Raw genomic sequence first — 23,213 nt, 5'->3', positions numbered from 1 at the left:
AGTGTCCGCCATACTGTGACGTAAATATTGTAACGGATCAGTCATAAGTACTCCAGTTATTATTAATGCTTCGTGCTGCATTATAACAACCCGAAATCCATTTATTATTTGTATTCCTTCCCCCACACTGCTGAATAGTATGGGTTTCAGCCGGGGCAACTAATTTCAGCAATGTGGCTTACATAGTGGTGTGATCTTAAGCTAGCGGGAGGAAAGTCATGGGATTTTTTAATTAGATTTTAGTTTTCTTCTCAAAATTATTTTTATGCATCTTGCTGCTATTGTATAACATATTCATCATGTCTGGTTTTTCTGGGCTATAGCTGAGACCACATTGACTTCCATGGGTTCACAGTTTAGCCATTGCTATGAATTTGTCATTGTTTTTTTTATGATTTATGACCACAAATGTTATCAGAACCCTAAGTTTATGTAAATGACTGCGTTGGATCAGTGTTTGTTGCTATTAAGCAAGCACTATTATTAGTTTACTTTAGTCTCTGTGCACACTATGTTTTGGCCCTACCTTTAGTTTCTACATCAGTAAACCACCCAACGTAAACACTAAACTTGTCCATAGGCCTCCATTAGCCCCACGGAGGCCAAAACAGTCTCTCTTCTTTTGGTGGATAGAATAGTGTAGTGGACTTCGCTTTTCCATCCCAAAGGATCCTGCAAAAAAAAAAAAAAGTATACTATGCGGTATACATTTTTTAATATGGTAGTTCTTTGGGTGACGTATGCTACTGTGTGATACATATATGTTTCATTTATACGTCATGGGTTATTTAGAAGCCTTTTATGGCGTATTCGTTAAACGTATGCCATTATATGCATGCTCAGTGCCAAAAAGCATTGTGGTAACATAATGCTATTAAGCATGACCTTTCATGACCTTGTCCATGGCGTATATGTTTAACGGATACTATTATAGTTTATGGGCGTTGTATGGGTTAAACAGTGGCAGCTGTCACCCATAGACTATAATAGTATCCATTTAACATATACGTCATGACCGGTTATGATGTATACGTCTAATGTACACCATTAAACTTTATGACGACGTTTGCCACTGTTAAGACATCCGTCACAGCTTAAAATTTAGCGTGCACTTCCGGTGTAGGCCAAAACGTGATGTGCACGGAGCCACAGGGGCCCAACTTTTCCTGTTTTGAACCTTAGGTTTTTTTTGTTCCTAGGGACACGTGGCAGAGGTACCCAGCAGCCGCTTATCTTCAGTGATTTGTTAAAATGACATGGAAGAATTGGGGCTGATAACTAAAGCCATATGATTGTTTGTTTAGCAGTGGTTATATATGTACGGCCGACTTTACTCACAATGAATCTCTTATCCTTATAGATAATTTATATATTATTTGATTTCTCTGGCCAGGGTGCACTTGTGGTACATCAAAGACTATATAAGCAAAAGCACATTTTACAAACTTCTGCAGCTTTTGAATATGCAATACAATAAGCGGATATTTCCGATTTTGTTCTTTTTTCATATATTTATATAACTCCATTCCCATTGTTCTTCTAGATTGAAGTGCTTAATAAATACTTATTCCTGACCTCCAAGCCGATGATGTATCTAATAAACCTCTCGGAAAAAGACTACATCCGCAAGAAAAACAAGTGGTGAGTTGTCACCGTCCTGTATTATTCTGTAAGACACACGGACATGGTTCACAAGCCCGAAACCACCAGGTAACAGATGAAACCCCTGCCTATTAGTCTGTCTCTTCCAGCACCAGATTGAGCTAATACAAGTAGTTTTCACTGCTTTGTCTGGGTCTGTACTTGAGGGGTTATTAAACGGTGACCATGATGGGAGTGAGTGCCTCTTGGGTGCTGTTTTAAATGCTGCTGTTCACTTATTGAGACATATTCAGTAGGATCATATAACTGCAAAAAGAAAAAAAATGAAGCTTTTAGGAAATACTTCAGAGGGGCATTGCTGTTAAGTAGACTTTATTTAGGACCTCAATGGGAAACACTTGACCACAGTGGAGGTAAGTGAAAAAATAGAAATATCTATATATCCAATCTGTGCAGCTAATCAATAATTGTGATATTAGGTGCAAAAAAATGTCTTCATATATAATTACGTCTATACAGCAACAAGAAGTGTGTTCACGTTTGGTGATTTATATTATAATTTGGTATAATTTATGTAAAGCGATTTTATTAACCGGTTATTAACTAAAGCCGCTGACTCAATGCAACTATGTATTACACACTCGCTCATTTATTTGAATAAGCGCCATGTAATACCACATTTTCCCTGCAGTGGCCGCTGCAGATAAAATTTGCGCCATTTGCAGTTCCCCCTGGAACACTACGTTTGCCGCACGCATCCATAGGGCCCAAATGACGCAACGTATTCCAAAAGAGTGTCTTATTTTATTTATTTTTTTTAATTCAGAGGTATCCCACAAAAACAAGTATACCACGCATATGCCACTGAATGCCTATACAGTGGCATATGTTGGGGAATTTTATCAGCGGTATATGTGGGGAGTATTGTGTGAACGGAGCCTCCGCTGATGGCCAGTGGTTCCTCATTATAGCTTTCAGTCTCTCCTCTGCTGGAATCTATTCCTCTTCTTTTCCAATAACAACCAGCAGAATTATAAATGCAGCTCTGGACTATAATACATGCTATAACAGTACAATATATATGGTAAGTAATGCAATGTATTTACAAAGTTACTTAAAGCTGTTATGGAGGTGATACCTATGTCAGAGCTGTAAACTGGTGTTCATCAGTGGACATGTGCCTTAAACATCTCAGTTTTACAGGCAGTCGTGAAAAAAATTGCTGACATGTCGGCAGGTCAACAAGCGAGAGTGTGATTTTCCCTTCAGCTCTGCAGGTTATTATGCTTTTGCGTTTTCAGATATTTAGACTATAATGGGGGATTCTACAATTCTGTAATACATTTGTGTTTTTTCATCAAAGGTGAAAAGCGTTGAGTAATAGTTTGTGGTTTGCGGTAAACCGTGAATCGCTGTAGAGTCTGTGCGTGTCCATAGTCCTATGTGTGATTGAATATACCACAGTTGTCTTTATTTACCTGACCTCACCGGCGCAGTTCTGAATAGTAAGAATATAGGAAGTATTAAAGATGGTGTTCTCGACTTGGAGAGTTAAACCAGTACTGCTTTTATGTAGTCGTTTGGCTACAAACGTCAAATTCCCCGCAGCAAATAAAACTGTATGTTTGCAGCCAAAAGTGTCATTATCTGTGCAGACAGGCCAGCAGGCCTAATGATTTCTATTGAATCCATTCAGCCCTGTTAGATCTTATTGGCACTGCAGCGTTTAAGATTAAAAGAGAAATGTCCATTGCTGGTTATGTGAATGTGTCTAAATACAGGTTATTTAGAATGTGTATTTTATATACTCCCATAAAACATTTACTATGATCTGCAAAATGTCAAATATCTGGAGTTGAGGAGCTGGGTCAGTATTGGGATAACTTGAAAGTCTTGTAACATCAGTTCATAGGTATATACAGCGCACAGATAATGCTGACCTATAAGTGAGACAGTCATCCATCCTTATGTTCACCTCTATGAATAGGGTTTCCTCTTACCCTGAAGCATATAACTTTCCTGAAAAAGTACTGAATCTTGCAAGACTGGGGAACACTCATAATTGATGGACTTTTAGACCAAAGCTTGTGCTCCACAAAAATGCTTTCATTTATTGATAGTGTTTCAATAGGAGAAAGGTGGGATATTTTCATAATTTCCTAGTGGTTTAAAGGGGTATTTCCATAATCATTATTTATTACCTATCCAACCACCGGGACCCCCACTGATCACAAGAACGAGCTCACCTTGCCGTTCCTGGGAGCCCCATAGGAATGGAGCGGTAGTGCGCATGCTCAGCCACCGCTCCATGTATTTCTATGGGGCTGCCAGTTTCTAGTTTTACAGTAAATGCTTTGGCCTGCGGTGGCCACGCCCTTCTGCTAAGCTTTGCCCACTTTTGAAAAGTGGCAAGCGCGAGGGGAAACATCAGAAAAGCCGCAGTTCTTACAACTTTTGAGCCGTGTGTGTCATGAAAACTGGCATAGGAACGCGGGTGTCTTTTCCCCCACAGTGTTACTAGACCTATAAAGGCTCCAGCTGTTTGTGGAGTAGCTATTCCTGGGTTTCTGGTTTCTATTCAAAGAACTTGATGTCTGTCATAAATATATTGAATAATGGCTCCAACATAGTTTAATAAACCTGCCGATAACCATGGCTAGCATTGCTGTAAGCAGAATTAAAATGATGTGTAGTGACAAAGGTACAAATGCAGAATACCACACTTTCTTAAAGGGGTTGTTCCATCTGGATAACCCTTCTTTATTTGATGACCGCCACAGCAATCCGCTAGTGGCTTCACTTCCAGTTGTTGAAACCCCTGGCAATCCTCTGTAATCGCCAGTCTAAACTGTAGGTGACCATGCTTCACCAGAGCAGGAGCCATTCTTTCTATTAGCTTTCCACTCTGGCTAATAGAGGGGTTCCCAGCCTCTGGCATCCATATGCCATAATAAGTCATCTAGATGGGGGTTATCCTGTTGGGCATCGCCTTTAACAAAATAATTACTATCCAGTTTTAGAAAATCTATTTGATTGCCTGGTCCAGCACAACCATCCAATTTTTTATGAGAAATACATTCACCAATGACTATTTTTTTCCCATAATTTCAAAGGCAGCAGAAGGGCTCGGCTGTGTCAATAAATCCCATAGCAATGAATGGAGAGAGCCGTGGCCATCTCTCCATTCATTCTCTGCCTGGATTCGGCCAACAGCAGCCACTTCCTCATTCATTCTCCATAGCCAACTCACCAGGCGGAACAGAGGTCAGATGACTTCCGTCCTGGAGAGCGGTGCGGACCCGCATCTATCACACATTTATGGCATATCCTGTGGATATGCCATAAATGTTTAAGTTGTCAATGCCCCTTTAAATCAACCCTTCCATTCAAGGACCTGGCAAACCGCTCCCCATATCTCAGATTCCCGGGCTCCTTTGTGTATTAAGGCCCTTTTACACAAGCCAATTATCGGGCAAACGAGCAATCAAAGAGCACTCGTTCCCGATCAGCGCCCTGTTTTAACAAGGCAATGATCAGCCGATGAACCAGCAAACGCTAATTGTATCGTTTATGCAGCCGGAAATATTCTCGTTGTCGGCAGCACATCTTCCTGTGTAAACAGCGAGATGTGCTGCCAACATGATGGAAGTGTTTGGAACGAGCGATCGTAGGAACGAGCGCTCGTCCCCATACATAGCTACTTGTGAAAGGAGCAAACGAGCTGTGTCGTTGATCGACGCTAGTTTTTACGGCCCACGTCGGGGCGTGTAAGAGGACCTTTATTTAGGTGGGTTGGAAGTGGGAGATTGTGCTCAAATGCACTTGAATATACATTTTAAGTGATGGTATGACCAAAGACTAAATATCAGTGATGACTTCGCAGTGTTAGGAGAAAATTGATGTACCCACAAAATAGCACTGCCTGCATTTGAACAGGTGCATTTTTTATTTTGATTTCCGGAAAGTCCCTTTCTTTCAATTTTGTGTTGGGGAAAAGTTTTATTTTTACAGAAATATTTTTACAATATTTTCATCTTGGAAGCTCTATTATGTGTAGGGATTTTGAGAACTATTTTCACAAAAAAAATCTACCATTACACAGATTATAGAAGGACAATATTTTATGTTTACAAACGCCCTTTTAACCTTCGCACTAAATGTATATGCTGTTCCCTAAATCCAGGCCAATTGCCTGGTAAATATCAGAATTGTGCTGAAAACTCTCACTGTTTCCATCTCATGTAATTCTTAACTCCAGTTATATGCACATGGTTTCAATTCTGTTAGGGAAAAAAATGAATTACCATACAATATCAAAGAGCAAGAGCGCTCTAAACGGAGAAATAAACATTTGGAGATAGAAAGCCAAAACAATAATGAATATCACATGGCTCCCTCCAATAAATAAGAGAAGGCTACGTGATAAGTTGTACAGCTTAAATAGACCCAGTTAATACTGGGATCATTCAATGAATCCAAATTGAAATAGGGTGGTGGCCCCTTTCTACCATTGAAGGCCCAGTTTGAAGAGACTGTTCCCTTTGGACTACCCCTTTGTTGTGAACAGGTCTCCTGGAATAAAGATGCTGCTTGGTGCAGGAACCGCTGTTGATCGGTTGTTATCACTAGAGGCAGTGGCGTAGATATAGGGTTCGCAACGGTTGCAGCTGCTGATTGCGCTTCCAACTGTATTTGCGTCCTCAGGACACAAATATAGTTCAGTACAATGCTGGAGCCTTGCTCCAGCATTCACTATGCCGCAAGCGGCTCGTCGCAGGCAGGCACGATGTAGTGACGTCATCGCACCTGTCTGCGCCGAGTCACTCACAGCACAGGCCAGAGGGGAAGGATTCTCCACCTGTCGTGGGAATGGGGATAGGTAAGTAATTATGTTATTATCTTTCTATTAGGTACGTACATATGGGGCGTTATACTGGGTATGGGAGAGGGGCTCATATGGGGGCATTATACTGGGTATGGGAGGGGGGCTCATATGGTTATTGCTGAGGGGACATTATACTATATGGGGGCATTATACTGTATAGGACAGCTGAGGAGGGCATTGTACTGTATGGGGGCCATTATATTGTATGGGACAGCTATGGGGGCATAATACTGTATGGGGATGTTATACTGTATGTGGCAGCTATGGAGGGCATTATACTGTATGGGGCATTACACTGTATGTGGCAGCCATGGAGGGCATTCTACGGTATGGGACAGCTTTAGGGGGCATTATACTGTATGTGGCAGCTATGGAGGGCATTATACTGTATGTGGCAGCTATGGGGGCATTATACTGTATGAGGGTCATTCTACTGTATGGGACAGCTATGGGGGCATTATACTGTATGGGGGCATTATACGGTTTGTGGCAGCTATGGGGGGCCACATACAGTATGTGGCAGCTATGGGGGGCATTCTACTTTATGGGGGCATTATTTTGTATTGAGTGCATTATACTGTATGGGGCAGCTATGGGGGGGCATTATACTGTGTGTGGGCATCTATGGAGGCATTATACTGTGTGGGCAGCTATGGGGGCATTATACTGTCTGTGGGCAGCTATGGGGGGCATTATACTGTGTGGGGGCAGCTACGGGCATTATACTGTGGGGTCAGCTATGGGGAGCATTATACTGTGGAGGCGTTCATGGGGTCTGTCGGGCAAGGCGGCTGGGCATAGGCGTGCGCAGGGTATTGGTGCTGTTGGGAAGGGGTAGGGGGGCCCAAGCTGAATTCCTGCACCAGGGCCCATTAGCCTTTAGCTACGCCCCTGACTGGAGGAATCGCTCAACAACTGATCATTTACGCTATAGGGACGCCTCAAGGAAAATGAGGCATTACATGGTGCTGGGTCCCCCAGATCGAGAGCTACTCTTGTAAATAGGGGGAATCCTAAATTTGATACCTCCCTTCTATTAACTACATTTGCCTCAGTAGGGCAAATGAAAAGGGGTTGTTCAAAGATGTAAACACCTTTAAAAAAAAAATAATTTGTGAGCTTATTCCTACACACTTCATCATGTCACGTCAAGTATCACAATCTTAACGGAGAAAAATATTTGATGCATGTCCCAGGAAGCATCTATTTGTACATCTCTTCTATCCAATGCATTATTTATATATTTCAACTTTTAGGTAAATACACTTTTATTTTATTTTTATTTTTTAATTAGGCTTTTTTTTTCATGCGTTTTTATATTATTCTGTGTCTCTCTTTTAGACAGAAATCTTCCTTTCCCTGTATGTTTTGATGCAAAGTGTGTAATCTTTCAGATACATTTTTATAAGAAAATATTATTAAGTTGTGCCATTCAGTTTGCTGAAATGACTTTTGATTACTTTATCTCCGCTACAAAGTTGGCAAAATTGTTTACATCAATGATAGCTGTCAAACCAAAACGTGGGCCAAATCAGTAAGTCTTTCTCTATAGAAATGAAAGTAAGGTTAGGAAAAACCAAGGAGTGGTTAGGGTGGGCTGGGTTCCCCATTGATCCATGAAGGTGTCAATTTGCCCTGATCATACATGTACAATATGCACATAGGGTTTTTTTGTTTTTTTTTTAGTCTCTCAGACTAACGCATGAAGTGTTAAAATACATAATTTGCTTTTGTGTATAAGATTTGTCTTAATTTTCTTCCCTTATTCATAAACGCTTTGTGCACTGCTCCCATCTGTCTTATAAATCTGAATTAGGCTTGAAAAACTGTCTCGCACTTGCTGCAGAAACCGCTCCATTCAGATGAAAAAACTGATGTTCCAGTCACTGAAATTTGTGCAACAAATCTGCTACGTGTGAACATACCTTAAAGTGTCACAACTGTTCTGAGGTTATTTCAGGAGAGCTCTATATATAGTGTAATAAAACCTCTTCCCAGACCTGCACGGACAGACAGTCTACACTAGATGCCAGCATGTCATTACCGGTCTCCAGTCTTCTCGTTTTTTTCCTAGGTTGCTAATACTTATTGCATTGTCTACTTCCTAATCAATGACAAGCTGATCGCCTCTGGAGCAAATTATACATTAGTTCAAATGAAAGAAATCCGCAGTGTGCTCCTGTACAGGAAGCCGGACTGTCCATGGGTGTTCAATTACTTTTTCAATTTTAATTCTTTATATATTTTCATTTTTTTAAACTGGACATTTGTGTAATTGTAGTTCAAAGCCCATGCAGTTGAGTGATGTTCGTAACCGTTTTCGTCACAGTTTTGACCACCTGCTGTTGCTATTTTTCCCTCCAGCTAGTCATTGAGCACCCCCTGCGCATCTCTGCTCATAAAACATGATTGAGGAAGCATTTCAGATCTATTTATGAGCTGGGAGTGTAGCACGACGGGAAAAGGCCTCCACGAGTATTGCCTGCACTTGGTCAGACGAGTTAACACTAGAATTCCATAGCACCACTTGTATCGCAACTCTGAAAGATGTTGTTCTATGGAAACTAATACAAAAAAATTACCTAACACTTGTCATTGTTTAGGTTTTACTGTAGATTTGAGCTAAACCGGAACACATACATAGTAATACAGTTGCGCCTTTATAGGTGTATATATATATTAAGAATCGTTTGTCGCTTTTATAGTTATTTTTTCTACATGCCTCTATACGGTCATAATAAATAAAGAATAGTGGAGCCGTTACCCATAGCAACCAATCAGGTTGCAGCTTTTAGTTTTCAGAGGCCATTTTTAAAAAAAAAGAAATCTGTAACCTAATTGGTTACTATAGCTACACTGTTTTTATTTTTCGCAGAAATCAATATTGTACTATGTTTGCATTTATTGTAGACGCTTACATGCAGCTGTATATCATTTAGAATATATTCTACAGTATATCAGCACAGTAATACACGTCTGCCACGTCAGCTGTGTATGCATTGTAGGAATTTCTAAGCGCTTGTGAAGAACCACTTCAAAGTAATTCAAAAGTCAGATCTAGATTTTATCATCACTGCTCATCCTCCCGTATGGGTTTGTAAAGTCTAGGTAGATAGACCAATGTGTTCCTTGTCTCCTCTAATTCTTGTATGCACGTGATGCCCTAATCCTACTGCCTATATAAAGAATAATTGTCCGTTCCATTTTCATGTTGCCATGAATTTGTTTCTTGATATGATCTTACACAACTTTCAAGTAGAAGGACAACGAAGTTTCAAAAAATAAAAAAAAGTTAGCCCTTTTTCCAAAGTTCCTTGAGATTGTGTTCTAGGTGACATACGTTTTGGTCTGTCTCCAGTGCTAAAGCATGTGAAACAATAGGAGAGGAGGCGGGACTTAGGCTGCTCTATCTGTAGCTGGGAGGCAGCTTGCTGCAGCAGAAACAATTACTGTACTACTTACTACAGACATCGGGCTAAAGTAACACACCTCTTTAGGGCCTCGCGCACACTGTTGTACTATGGCTCTGTGCAACCTTCATGTTGTATCTCCGGAGCTGTGATACCGCACCCATAGAAGTCTATGGGTCCTTTCCGTACACCTATATGACTCTAATTTCATACAAAGATACAAAGTTTTTTTTCTTTCAGATTACATTTGAATCCTTCTAAATATCGTGCTGTATAGAGAAGCCATGCAGCAGAACATGGAGTGTCTAGTGCAGAGCCAGTGGGACTTCATGTGTTTTGTGCAATGGGCATGATGTCTAGGTTTATCCCAGTCCTCAGTAGTTTGTTCATGGAAGGAACAGATTTCTGCAATACTGTGTTTCGAAAATTTGCGGTCTTGCACAATAAAAAAGTTATTTTTCCTTCTGGTCCTATTTTAGATTGAATGCAAGTAATGGGCAGTTCACAATCGTAACACCTCAACAAGTGGTGTGTCGAGTGCACTGGTTGGTCCTCGTACTCTACAAACTTAAACAAACAATTTGGATGGATATATATATATATATATATCAATATATATATCATCTCTATACAACCCAGATGTAACTGTAATTCATTCTATAATTCATCGAAGCAATTCATCAAAATAATTTAACCCCTAAGCGACATCTGCTGTACATGCACGGCGGATGTGCGCTTTGTCAATATGGCGCGGGCTCAGGAGCGGTTTTAGAAAGCGGACACCCACCTGAAACTACTGGAACCGGTGTCCACTCCAATCCTGGTCGTTTAGCCATTCATATGCCATGGCCAATAGCGACTGTGGCATCTGAATGATTAGCCTTCTCTGTTCCATGATCGCCCCCCTGCGCCCGCAAAAAAAATCTCAGGGATGCCGAATGGCTGCCATGGCAGCTGGAGGCCTAATGAGGGCCTCAAGGTCTGCCTTCTGTGCTCTACTGTTAAGCCCTGCCATCGATCACATGGTGAATACAATTTTAATAATGTAAAAAAAAAAAACTTTTTCTATTTTCCACAAAATGTTTTACAATTCTATGTAATGCGACAATAAAAAAAAAAATTAGGAAAATAATTTTATTGGCTGTGTAGTAAGGGGTTAATTTCGGAATTGATAATCCCATAACTATACCTCTAATAATACAAAATATTTTTAATAATTAGGGTATGGATATGAGAATATAAATTCTGATATTTAAATTATTTTGTTGAATACATGTTTTGATGAATTATGGTTATATCTGGATTGTCTAGAGTGCCGATATATAAAAATTTCCTCCTTAGGCCTCCTTCACACACACTTTCTTTTTCCAGCATACACCATGAGCTTTTATTTCATTTGTTTAAATGTGTTTTGAACATAAGTTTTTCCTGGCGTTTTTTTTTTTTTAGAGAAGCCTATGTGAAAAATGCCAGAAAAAAAGCCACAATTAACCAAAAAAAAAAAGCTACAAAAACGCCACAAACCAAAACGCTGTGTTTGTAGGCTTTCTGATATTTCGCTATAGGAGAGGTTTGGCCAGAAGGGGGGAAAACGTGTGTGTCCAGCATTAGAGTTCTTTTTTTAACCCTTTCATGCCGAAAATCTGTAGATTCACTTCCTAATCGTATATACCCCGTGCAGCCAGGGCGTGAATCTACAGATCTCTTCTCCAGCCAGCATAGCGCTGTGAAAGGCGCTCGGACGCCAGCTGTGTCAGTGTCCCCGGCAACCTGCTCACTGACAGCCGAACCGATCGGTAAGCATGTGATCACCATGATTCACCAATCATGGTGATCTCTGAAAAGTTTGTTTACAAACAAACTTTTCGCGCTTGTCCTCTCCTGTCAGCCTCTTTCACTCTGACACAGCGTTTTAGGGAGAAGACAGAAGAAAAGTGAAAAAGACATAAATACATACATACAATTGTATATATATATCTCTACACATTTACAAAGTATATAGAAACTATACTTTGTATTCCCTGTGCCCCTTAGTTTTAGAATAGGCAGGCAGGAATAGTAGGTTAGTTAGCTTGATAACAAATTCTTAGTTTAATTAATTAATTAATTAGTTAATTAATTAATGAATTCATACATTAACTATTGAGTGTCCCTTTAATATTTTTTTTCACAATTTATTTTAATTTGTTCTGAGGAGTGATCTGTATTGCGGTTTGGCGAGGTAAATCGCAATTCATTATACGTGAACAGTTATATAAAAAAAAAGGTGTTTTTATCAATTAGCGTGAACTTTAAAAGCAAAAAAATATAGCCAAAATAAAAAAAGACTTTTGATCAATTGTTTTGTTTGTAATATAAAATGTGTTTCATATGTAGTAAAACGATATATTTTTTTGAAAGTGTGATTTGTTCTAAAAAAAATCAAATAAACAAAATTAAGTTATCCCAAGTAGTTTAACAGTTATGACAGTTTAAAAGAATGTATGCCAAAACTTTAAATTTAGGCCTGGTCATCGATGACCCTTGGTCCTGAAAGGGTTAAGGACTTGTAGCATCCAAAGGCACGGAAACCTCACTACTCCACACTTATCATATGCATATAAAATGTCACTACTCCGGTGCAGGCGTCATGAAAGGTTTTTTCTTTGTTTTGTTAATAGCATTTATGTTTATCAAACTGCACAAATTTTGCTTTTAGAGCGCAGTGTATTTCTGTGAACTCAGGAGTAATAGAGAATGTCAATCATCCCTCGTAATGAAGTGTGCAGGGCTGGAACTGTCAAATTGGTACTTAATTAGAGGGTTGTGTTTCCTTCTCCTGCCCTGACTGAAGCTGTGTGTCCCACTGCATCTGTCTAAGAAATCTGATTTCCCCCATAGCATCTTAAATTATATTGCCTGTAGACCTGCATGTTACTTTTATTATATATACTAATGTTTTTTTTGCTTTTGCATATTTTTTTAAACCTATTTTTAATGCCTTTTCTGAATACACTTAAAACTTTTAATACTAAACAAAGAGGTATTACTTTTTGAAATTCTATATTTCATATACATACATGTGTTTATTTTTAAATTCAAGGGCCCCCAGTCATTGACAGCAGGCTCAATCAAAAGACCATGCCTAGCGCTTAAACTTTCTAATATTCCCAGTGTTAAAGGCTATTTACACCTTTTGAAAGGCCCAAAAAAAATTTTTCCCAAGAAAAAGGTGTTTCAGTGTGTTTTGTGTAACTTTGGAAATACTTTTTATTAAAAATCAGTTTTACTTTTTTTTTATTTTTAAATACAGCTGCTCCTTATTTTCTATACGGAGCCGCTGTATCGAGCACTATTTACTGCATCCGTCAGTTCCGCGGCTCTGACGGGTTCAGTGTCCGTGGGTCAGACACACAGGATCCAGCTGTAAATGATCACATCTAAGTTGATAACTTTGAAACACGCAGGACGCGTTGTCACTGAACCTGTCAGGTCTGCGGGACTGACGGATTCGGTGAATAGCGCTAGATACAGCTGCTCTGTATAGAGAGTACAGAGCAGCTATATCTAAGAAAGTTAAATTAATTTTTAATAAAAAGTATTTACAAAGTTACACAAAACACACTGATACACCTTTTCATATACATATATATATATATATATATATATATCTACATACATATATATATATATATATATATATATATATATATATATATATATTATATATATATATTGTGTGTGTGTGTTGCCTTTCAAAGGTTTGCAAAGCCTTTAAGTCAGCCTTCAACCTCTTTATAGGGCTGCTGCGACAGGGGGATTGTTTATATTCAACTTTCTATGTCAGTCAGTTTAACTTTCCCAACTAGGGTTCCCCAGAATACACCAGCGAGACCTGTCATATTTACAGTACAGATGGCAAACTATTTTCAACCTGCTTAAAGATTCTTGGCAAAACAGCTACTGCTAGGCAGGAATTACAGAATGCTTTACCTGTCACTACATCAAGGTAGGAATTGGAGTAGAGGTCCCCCGGGAGTGAAAAAATTGTTCAAGGATTTCCCCATAGTAATAAGGTTTGGAATCACTGCTCAATGGTCTCAATGCATGCAATACATAGCCAAGTGTATTTCCTGCCCTACAGACCACCTGTATTTTCAGGCAAGCATGGATATGATTCATAAAAATATATCAGTAGTGGCTGAAACGCTGTTTGCATTGAGTTTATTTTAGCCGGTTTTGCAAAAACCTAATTGAATTATAAAACCCAATTATAACAAATACAAAAAAACTCTACTTCCCTGCTTATATTTACGTACCTTTATAGTCCTCGTCTTCTTTAGAGACTGTATGAATTGTCTCATCCCAAAAATTCTGGCAACTAATATGAAAAGGAATATGCAATAAGTATTGTGACTGTGGATATGGGATTTTTTTTTTTTATGGCAATGAATAAAGGCTCTTCTCCCACTTTCTTGAAGAAACACTCCAGTGTTTTGTTCTTTTTATTGTGGCCCCCGTTTGCAATGTTCACCAGGTAAAAGGTAGGGCGGGTCATCCTCTTACCGGGTGCTTTGTTGCAGAATTATCCCGGCTGTAATAATGTCACTTGACCGCACTGTGAGGCTCCGTCGCAGATTCTGTCACATTTGACAGAAAAAATAGCCTCGCATGCAGCGCTATTTTATCTTGTAAAAAGACAAACACCACAACTGAATTAGAGAGGCCTCATTATAAGACAGTGGGGTCCAACGGTTTCAGCGCTCAGTTTGTCAATTTAATTATTTTCTCCTATGACAGAGCAGAACAACGGAATTAAAGAATACAGATGTGAACAGAGCCTAATAAAAAAAAAATATAGAAAACCGCATTAATGTGCGGTTTGTGAATCCAGGGTTTCATGTACGCGACCCCATTACGGCTCCCATATCCAACAGAAAAAAATAATAATTCTGGCATGCTCCATTGGACTCTATATGCAACGCTACTAATAAAAAATATTATATGGCACCCAACAGAGCCTTACAGCAGCACACGGAGGCCATACGGCTGCATACGAGCGGGGCATACATCCTCTGGGCCCTGCCGCACAGGCTTTTTGCTTTCGCCTCTGCCGTTTGCATGGGCTCTAAATCTACTTGTTTGTTTGCTTTCGAATTGGGTCTGTGTAGATCAGCATTAAAGTTTTTACTTGCGGCGCAGAGGGTTTTACAATAAACTATACAAGCAACATAAATTCAGGAAAGGTAACGTGAAGTCTGTTTTCTCCTTTTTAAATGTATTAAATAATATAGAACGTGGATATATTTGCAGCATATGTTTCCTATTAGAGAATTTCAGATAAATAATTTTGGCTGCTCTACAAAGGATTATGTACAAAGCCTGTAAATACAGTTGTTATTATGTAAATGTCAGTTTTTGGAAATAATTTAAATGCCCCTTTTTATGTTCTCATATATCTTTTTGGTGTCTTTTGTAAATCGAGAGCGTTGTATGTCACTGTGTTTTCTATTATTATAATAAAAAAATGGCAGAAGTAGATCTGATAGATAAGTATTTCAGCTCGGCTGTTCTACATTAACTGCCTCTAGGTGGTGCTGTTACACGACTGTAACATTGGTCCTTATGACGTTTAACTCTTGCCTTTGTGACTTTTATTATTTATAGTTTTACTTCTTTAGCAATTATTTTTGCCATTCTAGTTTGTAGAAACATTCGGATATGTAATCATAAAGGCTTATGAAAATGAACGCAGTGTGCTTATCTTTTCATTTCTTGTAATAAGGAAATAAAATTTCCATTTAAGGGTACACACTGATGTGCATTACAGATTTAGGGTACCCACACAGGTGGTAGTTTTTCTGCAGCGTGCAAATTTTGCTGTGGAATTAACCCCTTCTACATTGAAAGGGGTGAACATTTGAAAATCCGCAGCATGCTCTGATTTCTGTGCGGAAAAATGTTTTTGGCCCACAAATCTAGTTGGAAAATCTGCTGCGAGGGCTTCAAAGTATGGAGCTGCCTACTATTTTGTTACATCGACCTGTTCAAAGCACCAAAAAGTGTTTCAAGATTAGTTTTCTGCATTTGTGTGGTTGGCTATGAATTCTCTATTCGTGCATCAGATCATCTCACATTTGATATTGATTGACAGAATAGCAGGATTTTTACCGCTATGTCTTTAAAATCTGAGACTATGTCTTAAAATTGATACTTAAAGGGGTGTTCCAGAAAACATTTTGTGCAGTTTGGTGGTGGGTGCACCAGAGTTCCCCATTCTAGCGATTGGTGGGTGCTGCAGCGGTTTGTGGGGGCTCCAGCGGTTGAAACCACACTGATCTAACATGTATTACCTATCCAGTGAATAGGTGATACATTTTTCTGACTGGAATAAACTTCACCGCTTGAAAATTCATTTCAGTTCACACTTGGCATTTTGATGCAGTTTTAGAATCATCCAAAATCGGATTCTCAAAAAGTCGTCTAAAGCTTTTCTTTAAACTTCTTCACCCTGTGCCCGTTATTCCTGCTGCTTTGTTTTTTTTTTAATGTTTTTTTTTTAATGTTTTTTTTTTTTTTACAGCGGAATGATTTTACGGTCTAGTTTACCCCTCAATGAATGTTTATAAGTCCAATTCGCTCATGCAGTTTTCCGTGTACTCCTTATACACGCTTATAAAATAATTTAACTTTAACTTCGGTACCGTTTTCAACAGGCAAAATGGCGCAAATTGTAGTGCAAATTTACGCCTGCTTATAGCAGCCCTTAGACTGCCCAAAATGTGCCAAAATATATTTCACTCTTATGAAACGCCTGTCCTAATAAATTCTCCCCTATGGATCACAGCTGTTGCTCGGACACAGGGTCCTAGGTCCAGGAGTGGAGATCTGAAGAAGAGAAAAACCTGTTTTTTGGCGATGCTATTGTATATATGAATTGAGGACATGCTCGTTTCAGCGGACAGCGGATCTATACTTGGTTAAAATGCACACGGCACGGTTCAGGATAGTCTTTGAATAAACCTTGGTCAATACGCCTCCAATACCAGGTTTTCTTTTTGCATATTAATCAAAAGTGGCTGCTAAAAGAAGATAACAATAGACTACATTCAACTGAGCGATTCATTGTGAAATATAAGCCATGTTCAGTCCTGTGAAGGTATGGAATCCTTTACATATTAGTAAATGTTTTATTATAGAACGCCCGGGATTTCTCTAATACAGAGTAAAGTTTGGGGAGCTGTTTTAAATGGGCTGGTGTTGTAACGTCTAGCATTGGTTATGTCATAGGGGCTTTAGTGTTTGCCAGTGATGGGCCAGGCAGGTTATACCAATAAATGTTCGATACAGACCCAAAGTGCTGGTACGCTGAGCTGTTTCCTTGACAGAAGATATTAAGTTTTGACAAACATACACAGCACAGCGAGTGTCCAATTTGAAATAATTTAAATGAATGCAAACCACCATTATGGGGGAACACAAACAGCCTGAAAGCGAGTTATCAGAATAATTGTCGAACTGTTATGAATGGAAGAGGATGCTGAATTGGCATGATTGGCTGATGTTACATATGTCCTTGATTACCTTCCCTTGTGCTTTTATCCTAATAAGTGACATTCTTTGTATTCCCCTGGATGGCTAGACAGTCTGACACTGAAGAGGAATAAATATTGCGTGTGCTACACATTAAGCTGTCATCTAAGACAGCATTTAACACAAAAAAAGAAAATGGTCGGGAAAAAGGTAACTGGAGAAATTCATAAGAAGATCCGGAAAGCGACACGTCTGTGGCTTCAGTGATAATTGCTTGGATTTTTGACATGCTTAGGTCCTGTGCAGTAATTCAGGTTTACTGTAGCCGGCTATGCACATAATTGGAGTATTGTAGGTGCAGGGTTGCCTAGTATTGTTCATGTTCATTGGAAGTGTGGGGTATTCTCATAGCTTAAAGTTTTTTGTTTTTTTTCTTTAGATTCTCGAGTTATCTGAAAGGATAAATCAGTGCAAAATTAAGTGTTACGCTTTGGATGGAATTCTGTGATCCGCAAAGTCTTTCCTGACTTTCCTCGTTGAGTATTTATTTTTTTATAGGAATTATTAAGGGTCTTGGTAAATAGTTATGGTGACCATTGACCGGGCGATAATTCAGACCACAGTTTGTAGCAAAAATCTCTGCTTGTATCGTGACAATCTTATGAAATCTACTCCCATCAGTCTGAAATTGTATTGGACTTGCATAAGGCCTTATTCACACAGTGCAGTTTTGGAGAGGAGGTATATAGGAAAGATTCAACTTCTTATTTTTTTTTAATCCACACCTGGTTTTGGTTTCAAAAACTGCACCAAAAAACTTAATCAAAACTGCAGTGTGCATATACCCTGAAGAGGTTGTCTCATGAATACAATCCCTGTCAGTATGCCTTACTAGGTCATATGGTTATCGTGGAGGGGGGTCCCCCACCTCAGACCCCTTTTCTGTTCGGCTTTCTCTCTGGCATACTCGAGTGTCACTGTTTTTCATGGATGGACATTCATCTGAATGACCGCCGCCGTGTAATGCTAAAATTGTCCAGCTGGCTGTGGCTTTCCTGGCAAGATTAGTTTTTGGCTGGGGTTGTCAAAAACCTAACCCGGGGTGATCAGCTGGTCGCCGTGGGGGAACAAATATGAAAAGGGGTTTTCTACCTTCTGATGACCTATACACTGTATAGATCATCAGTACATGATCTGTGGGGGTGCGACACCGGGCCCCGCACATATCAGCTGGTCCAGTGCCTCAGTGTATTGGACTTACATGCCGGAAGCAGTTCGCTCCGGCCACGGAATAGCGGCCACGCTGCAGTGCTAAATAGGAGCGGACCTGCAGTTCTGCAGCACGGCCGCTATGCTATGTACGGAGCCAACTGCTTCCGGCTCCGTACATAGCGTTATGTGCCATAACATTCAGTGCCCGCAGGCCACTGAAGCGGCTGATCTGTGCGGGGTCCCGGCGTTGGACCTGCACCGATTTACTGATGACCTATCCAGTGGATAGGTCATCAGTTGTGAGAAGGTGAACAACCCTTTTAATTGTTGCAATAATTATGGCATCAACAAAATAAATAATTAGGTGGGTTACCGTTAAAACCAAGATGTTTAATAATTTAATTTAAAATGTAAGATTTTCAATTAAAAATGTTTAGATATTGGCTAGCTGTATAACACAGTTACCCAAGAGGCATTGTCGGAGCCTCAGTCAGATGAAAAGGAAGTAATAGCACTGCTTGTGAGGAAGACCATGACAAAACCCGACGGGCCCCAATGTAAGTAAAACAGGGTCATCTGTTGTATGATAGATATGAATAGAGCCTAAGCCATGCTGGTGGATAATATATAGATTGACATAAAAGTGAATTCAGACCCTGGGTCAAAGCCGTGTGCACGAACCCTGTATAGTGGTATATAGAGTCTGTAAGCGCTATGCCGCCATATGGTGCCTCCCTGAGGCCCAGCTAGCGAATAATACCTCCAGCCTTTCTTGGAGCAGGCCACAATTCTTTTTCTTAAGGTAAACTGGGTGCCTCTCTCTATATAAAATAGGATGCACATGGTAGTACAATATGGGCCTATGACTATGCACGCCGTAGTGATATTCCAGGCCACACTAATACATATTACAGCAGAGTGCATGATATTTTATGATGATTTTGATATTGTATAAAGTGGAAGAGTCAATCTTTACTAGACCCTATTCCAATCTCTCACATAAACATTGATCTTGAAAAAGTGCGTTCATAGATTCTTTATTAAGGCAAAGCCTGCAGAAACCCTTGGTTATGGCCTTGTGCCGGTCTCTCTGATGGTCTTAAAGGAACAGTGTCACCCCAAAAAAAATTTCTAACATCAGTTTGATTTTAGTCTTTTATTTAAAAATTTTATTTTTTTTTGTGTATTTGTGTTTCACTTTTTTTTATTTTTACACTTTTTCTTCCCTATGGGGGCTGCCATTTTTTACTCCATTTCTGTATGTGCCGATTAACGACACATACAGACATGGAATACGGCAGCTCCAGTCCCATAGGGACTGCGAACGGGGCCCGTTCGCAGTCACTATGGTGTACGCCGTCTGTGTGAACGGCGCATGCGCCGCTCCCACACAGTCCAAGTTGAAATGCGCGCCGTCCGGCGCCATTTTCCTGTGGACCGGAAGTCGCGGCCGGACAGTAAGATTACTACTTCCGGTCGCGGCTTCCGGACTTGTGCACATGGAGCAGCGGTAGCAGACGGAGCGGACGGACCGGAGGGAGCGGCGGCGACTGGAGCAGGTAAGTGATTTCTGTGTATGTACGTGTTTTAGTGTGTGTTTACTACTGTATGTAAACCTACTACACTGTGTGTTCGCGCAAAAAATGGCGACACACAGTGTAGGAGGTTTGACCGTTCAATCCCCTCGTTTATCCCGGCACTAGCCAGGATAAAGGAGGGGGGGATTCTCAGAGCTCACTAGAGCGAGTGAGTTTTTCCCAATTTTGCAGCAAAAAGCAATGTGGTTGCTTTACCACATGCATTGCTGCAATTTTGGGAATAGCTCCATCTAGTGACCAGTGCTGGGAAATCTTATAAATTAGAATCTAAAAAAAATAAAAAAAATTAGAACAATGTTTAATCACCTATACACTAATTGTTTATCTAAAAAAAAAAATACATGTTTTGCTGGCAACACATTCCCTTTAATGTTTGTCTAACAGATTTCTTTTTAAAATTCATTAAACTCCAGTGTTTCTAACTATGACGTAGAGGAATAAATTGGATAAAGCATGCATGCACCAAGCATATATACAATCTATGTAATACCGGTCCACATCTGCTGCTCCTCATGTAGTTCCTGGTTTCTTCATTTTCCTTCTTTTTCTAGAGATTCGAATGAAGTCTTGGATGTTTATTTCAGGGATCGTGGTTCTTTATAGTATTGTATTTATGTTTACTATTTTGATGTTTGGATCCAGAAGTGTTTTTTTCTGATTTTTGAGACGTATATAAACTAACAAAAGTATTCTATATGTAAATACAAGTGACATAAGGGATCTAAAATCGGAATAATTTGATTTTGGCTGTTTTTTCTCTAAAACGGCTTTAAACAGGCACTCAATTTTTTCATCTTATATACACACAAGTGGGTAATCCCCTTTAATTATTCACTTTGGATATTATATGATTTTTAAAGACTTAGTGCAAATGCAGACCAGATAATTTGATGTGCTGTAGCTGTATACAAGGTGACGGTAACGTAACTCTCTGTACGTATATACCATACTTCAAATATCGTCCACAGCGGTTAACTCTGTAGATCGCCACTGAGCATGTAACATTTGCCCAACTGGTAAATTGAACTGTAAGTCCCACTGAGGGAAATTGCTTTGCTGTGCTCCAAACAGTAGTTATCTTCGTAATCGGGCATGAATTGTATTTATTTATTTCCTTTGGCGTGTTTTTGTATATTTTTCTGAGGGATAATTCCTTGGCCAAACGATGCCATCTTTTTGTGTTCCTGGAAACACAAATTTCCCAAGTGAAGTCTCAGAGGACATCCGTTCTTTCCGTCGTGTTTCCTATCCTTTCCAAAAATGTAATTTCTTTGTCCCTGGGTAAAACTAGCCCAAAGGTGTGTTGAATCTGGCATTTTATGTTGAAAACCGGAGCGCACAACAAGGAGCTTATCAGAACAAATTGCCTAGCCCATCCCCTTCCTCACTCAAAACCTAATGACCCTTTATCATCATGGTTTAGATTGCCGGACACAGATGTGAGAAAATACAAGTAATCGTCAGGTAACTACAGTAGCTCGACTGATGTTCTCAGAGAACTGACTGCTGGGAAGATAAAAAGCTACCTACTGAGCCTGTGACTTTCCAGCCGCAAAGCACATCATGATCTTATACCGCAAGTTTTATTTGCCCAAGAATCACAATAAGACTTATTAGGATGTTCAGCAGGCTAAACTCGTTCAGATAACAGACTTGTCTTTTCGCTTGTTATGGTGCTCAAAATTAATCTCTATTGATCGTCCTTTGAACAGAAGAATATTCAATTCCTATTGAATTGCATTATGCTTTTTTTTTTTTTCTCTGCACTTATAAAATTGATAGATTTGATGTATTCCACTCCTTTTGCATGTGTGGTATCTCGTGCCACATGAACCTGCTTCAGGCTTTATGAGAATAACAGGCAAGGATGTAACAAGTGCCTCACTAAAATGGGCTTTGTAATGTATGCTGTCACCACAGAAAGGTGTTAGGATTTTGGAGGATTGATCTAAATGCGGAATCTATAGACACTCGGAGGTATTTTATTGGCTGCCTGAGCACCATTACAATCGTATTATAGATTAACCATGACTTCAGTCAGGCATATGGCCATTCATGATGTGAAAGGAAACATTATTAAACACTGGAAATATTGTAAGGGTTATTGGAGTCCAAATGGCATCGGTATAATATTGAATTGTACATAGTTACGTAGGCAATACGTTTGTAAAAAAAAAAAAATCAAAGTCCATCTAGTTCAACATATTATTTTTAGTGTTGAGGTAGAGATTTAAAAAAAACCTATGAGATAGTTGCTGATTGTCCTCAAGTTAAAGAGGTATTCCGATAATGGCAAGTGACAACATATCGAATACGCTATCACTTGTTGATCACGGGTGTCCGACCATTGGATAGTCCTCCAACTGCGGGAATGAAGGGACCATGGTGCTGATGAATTTTTCCATTTCATTTGCTATTACTGGATTATGAAGTTAACCACCTTGCCACTTTTTGGTCTCATCTCCGTTTTAGTTTGGCCTTGTTTGATGATCTCATTAATCTGCTCAGACCGGTTGCTGAGGGCATGATGCCTGACAACTCCATCAAAAGGTTGTAATTGTTAGGCAGTGTGTGCATAGCAACCAGTCTGTCTCAAATGACTAGGCTATACGGCAACTTGGCAGCAGTAATTCTATAGCATTCTTCTCTCTTGGCCTTCCCCGAACTAAACTCCCTCATCTGACTGAATCAAAGGAACAGAATACCTCTCCAATGGTTTACACTATGTATATTCGTGTATACATAGAGTAAATGATATGTATAGAGTAAACATAACCTTAATTCACCTACAATACCGATCCTTGGCATCCATTGAAGTCATTAAAACCCATAGAACACACCGCTCAGATCTGATGTATCTGTTGAATGGGGGAAAGCTTCCATTTACCGCTATGGGACATTTAAAAACAGCATATCATATTTTAGCTACAGCAAGGTCATCTGTGCAGGCCTTGATTATCTCATTTACTGCTATTCATCTGATGAAATTTACCT

At 39.6% G+C, this 23,213-nt stretch overlaps 1 protein-coding gene across 1 annotated transcript in view; it reads left to right on the top strand.

Moving 5' to 3' along the window:
• The window catches only part of OLA1 (Obg like ATPase 1), a 131,664-nt gene that overhangs the window by 85,616 nt on the left and 22,835 nt on the right, over positions 1-23,213 (top strand). The window contains exon 7 of the mRNA XM_075831130.1: positions 1,544-1,641. Coding sequence (XP_075687245.1) covers positions 1,544-1,641 — 98 coding nt within the window. The remainder of the gene's footprint in view (positions 1-1,543; positions 1,642-23,213) is intronic.

This window comes from Rhinoderma darwinii, chromosome 6 (assembly GCF_050947455.1).
Source record: "Rhinoderma darwinii isolate aRhiDar2 chromosome 6, aRhiDar2.hap1, whole genome shotgun sequence".
Lineage (NCBI taxonomy): Eukaryota > Metazoa > Chordata > Amphibia > Anura > Rhinodermatidae > Rhinoderma > Rhinoderma darwinii.
Note: the sequence above shows the minus strand (reverse complement) of the source record. Positions and strands in the feature narration are given on the sequence as shown.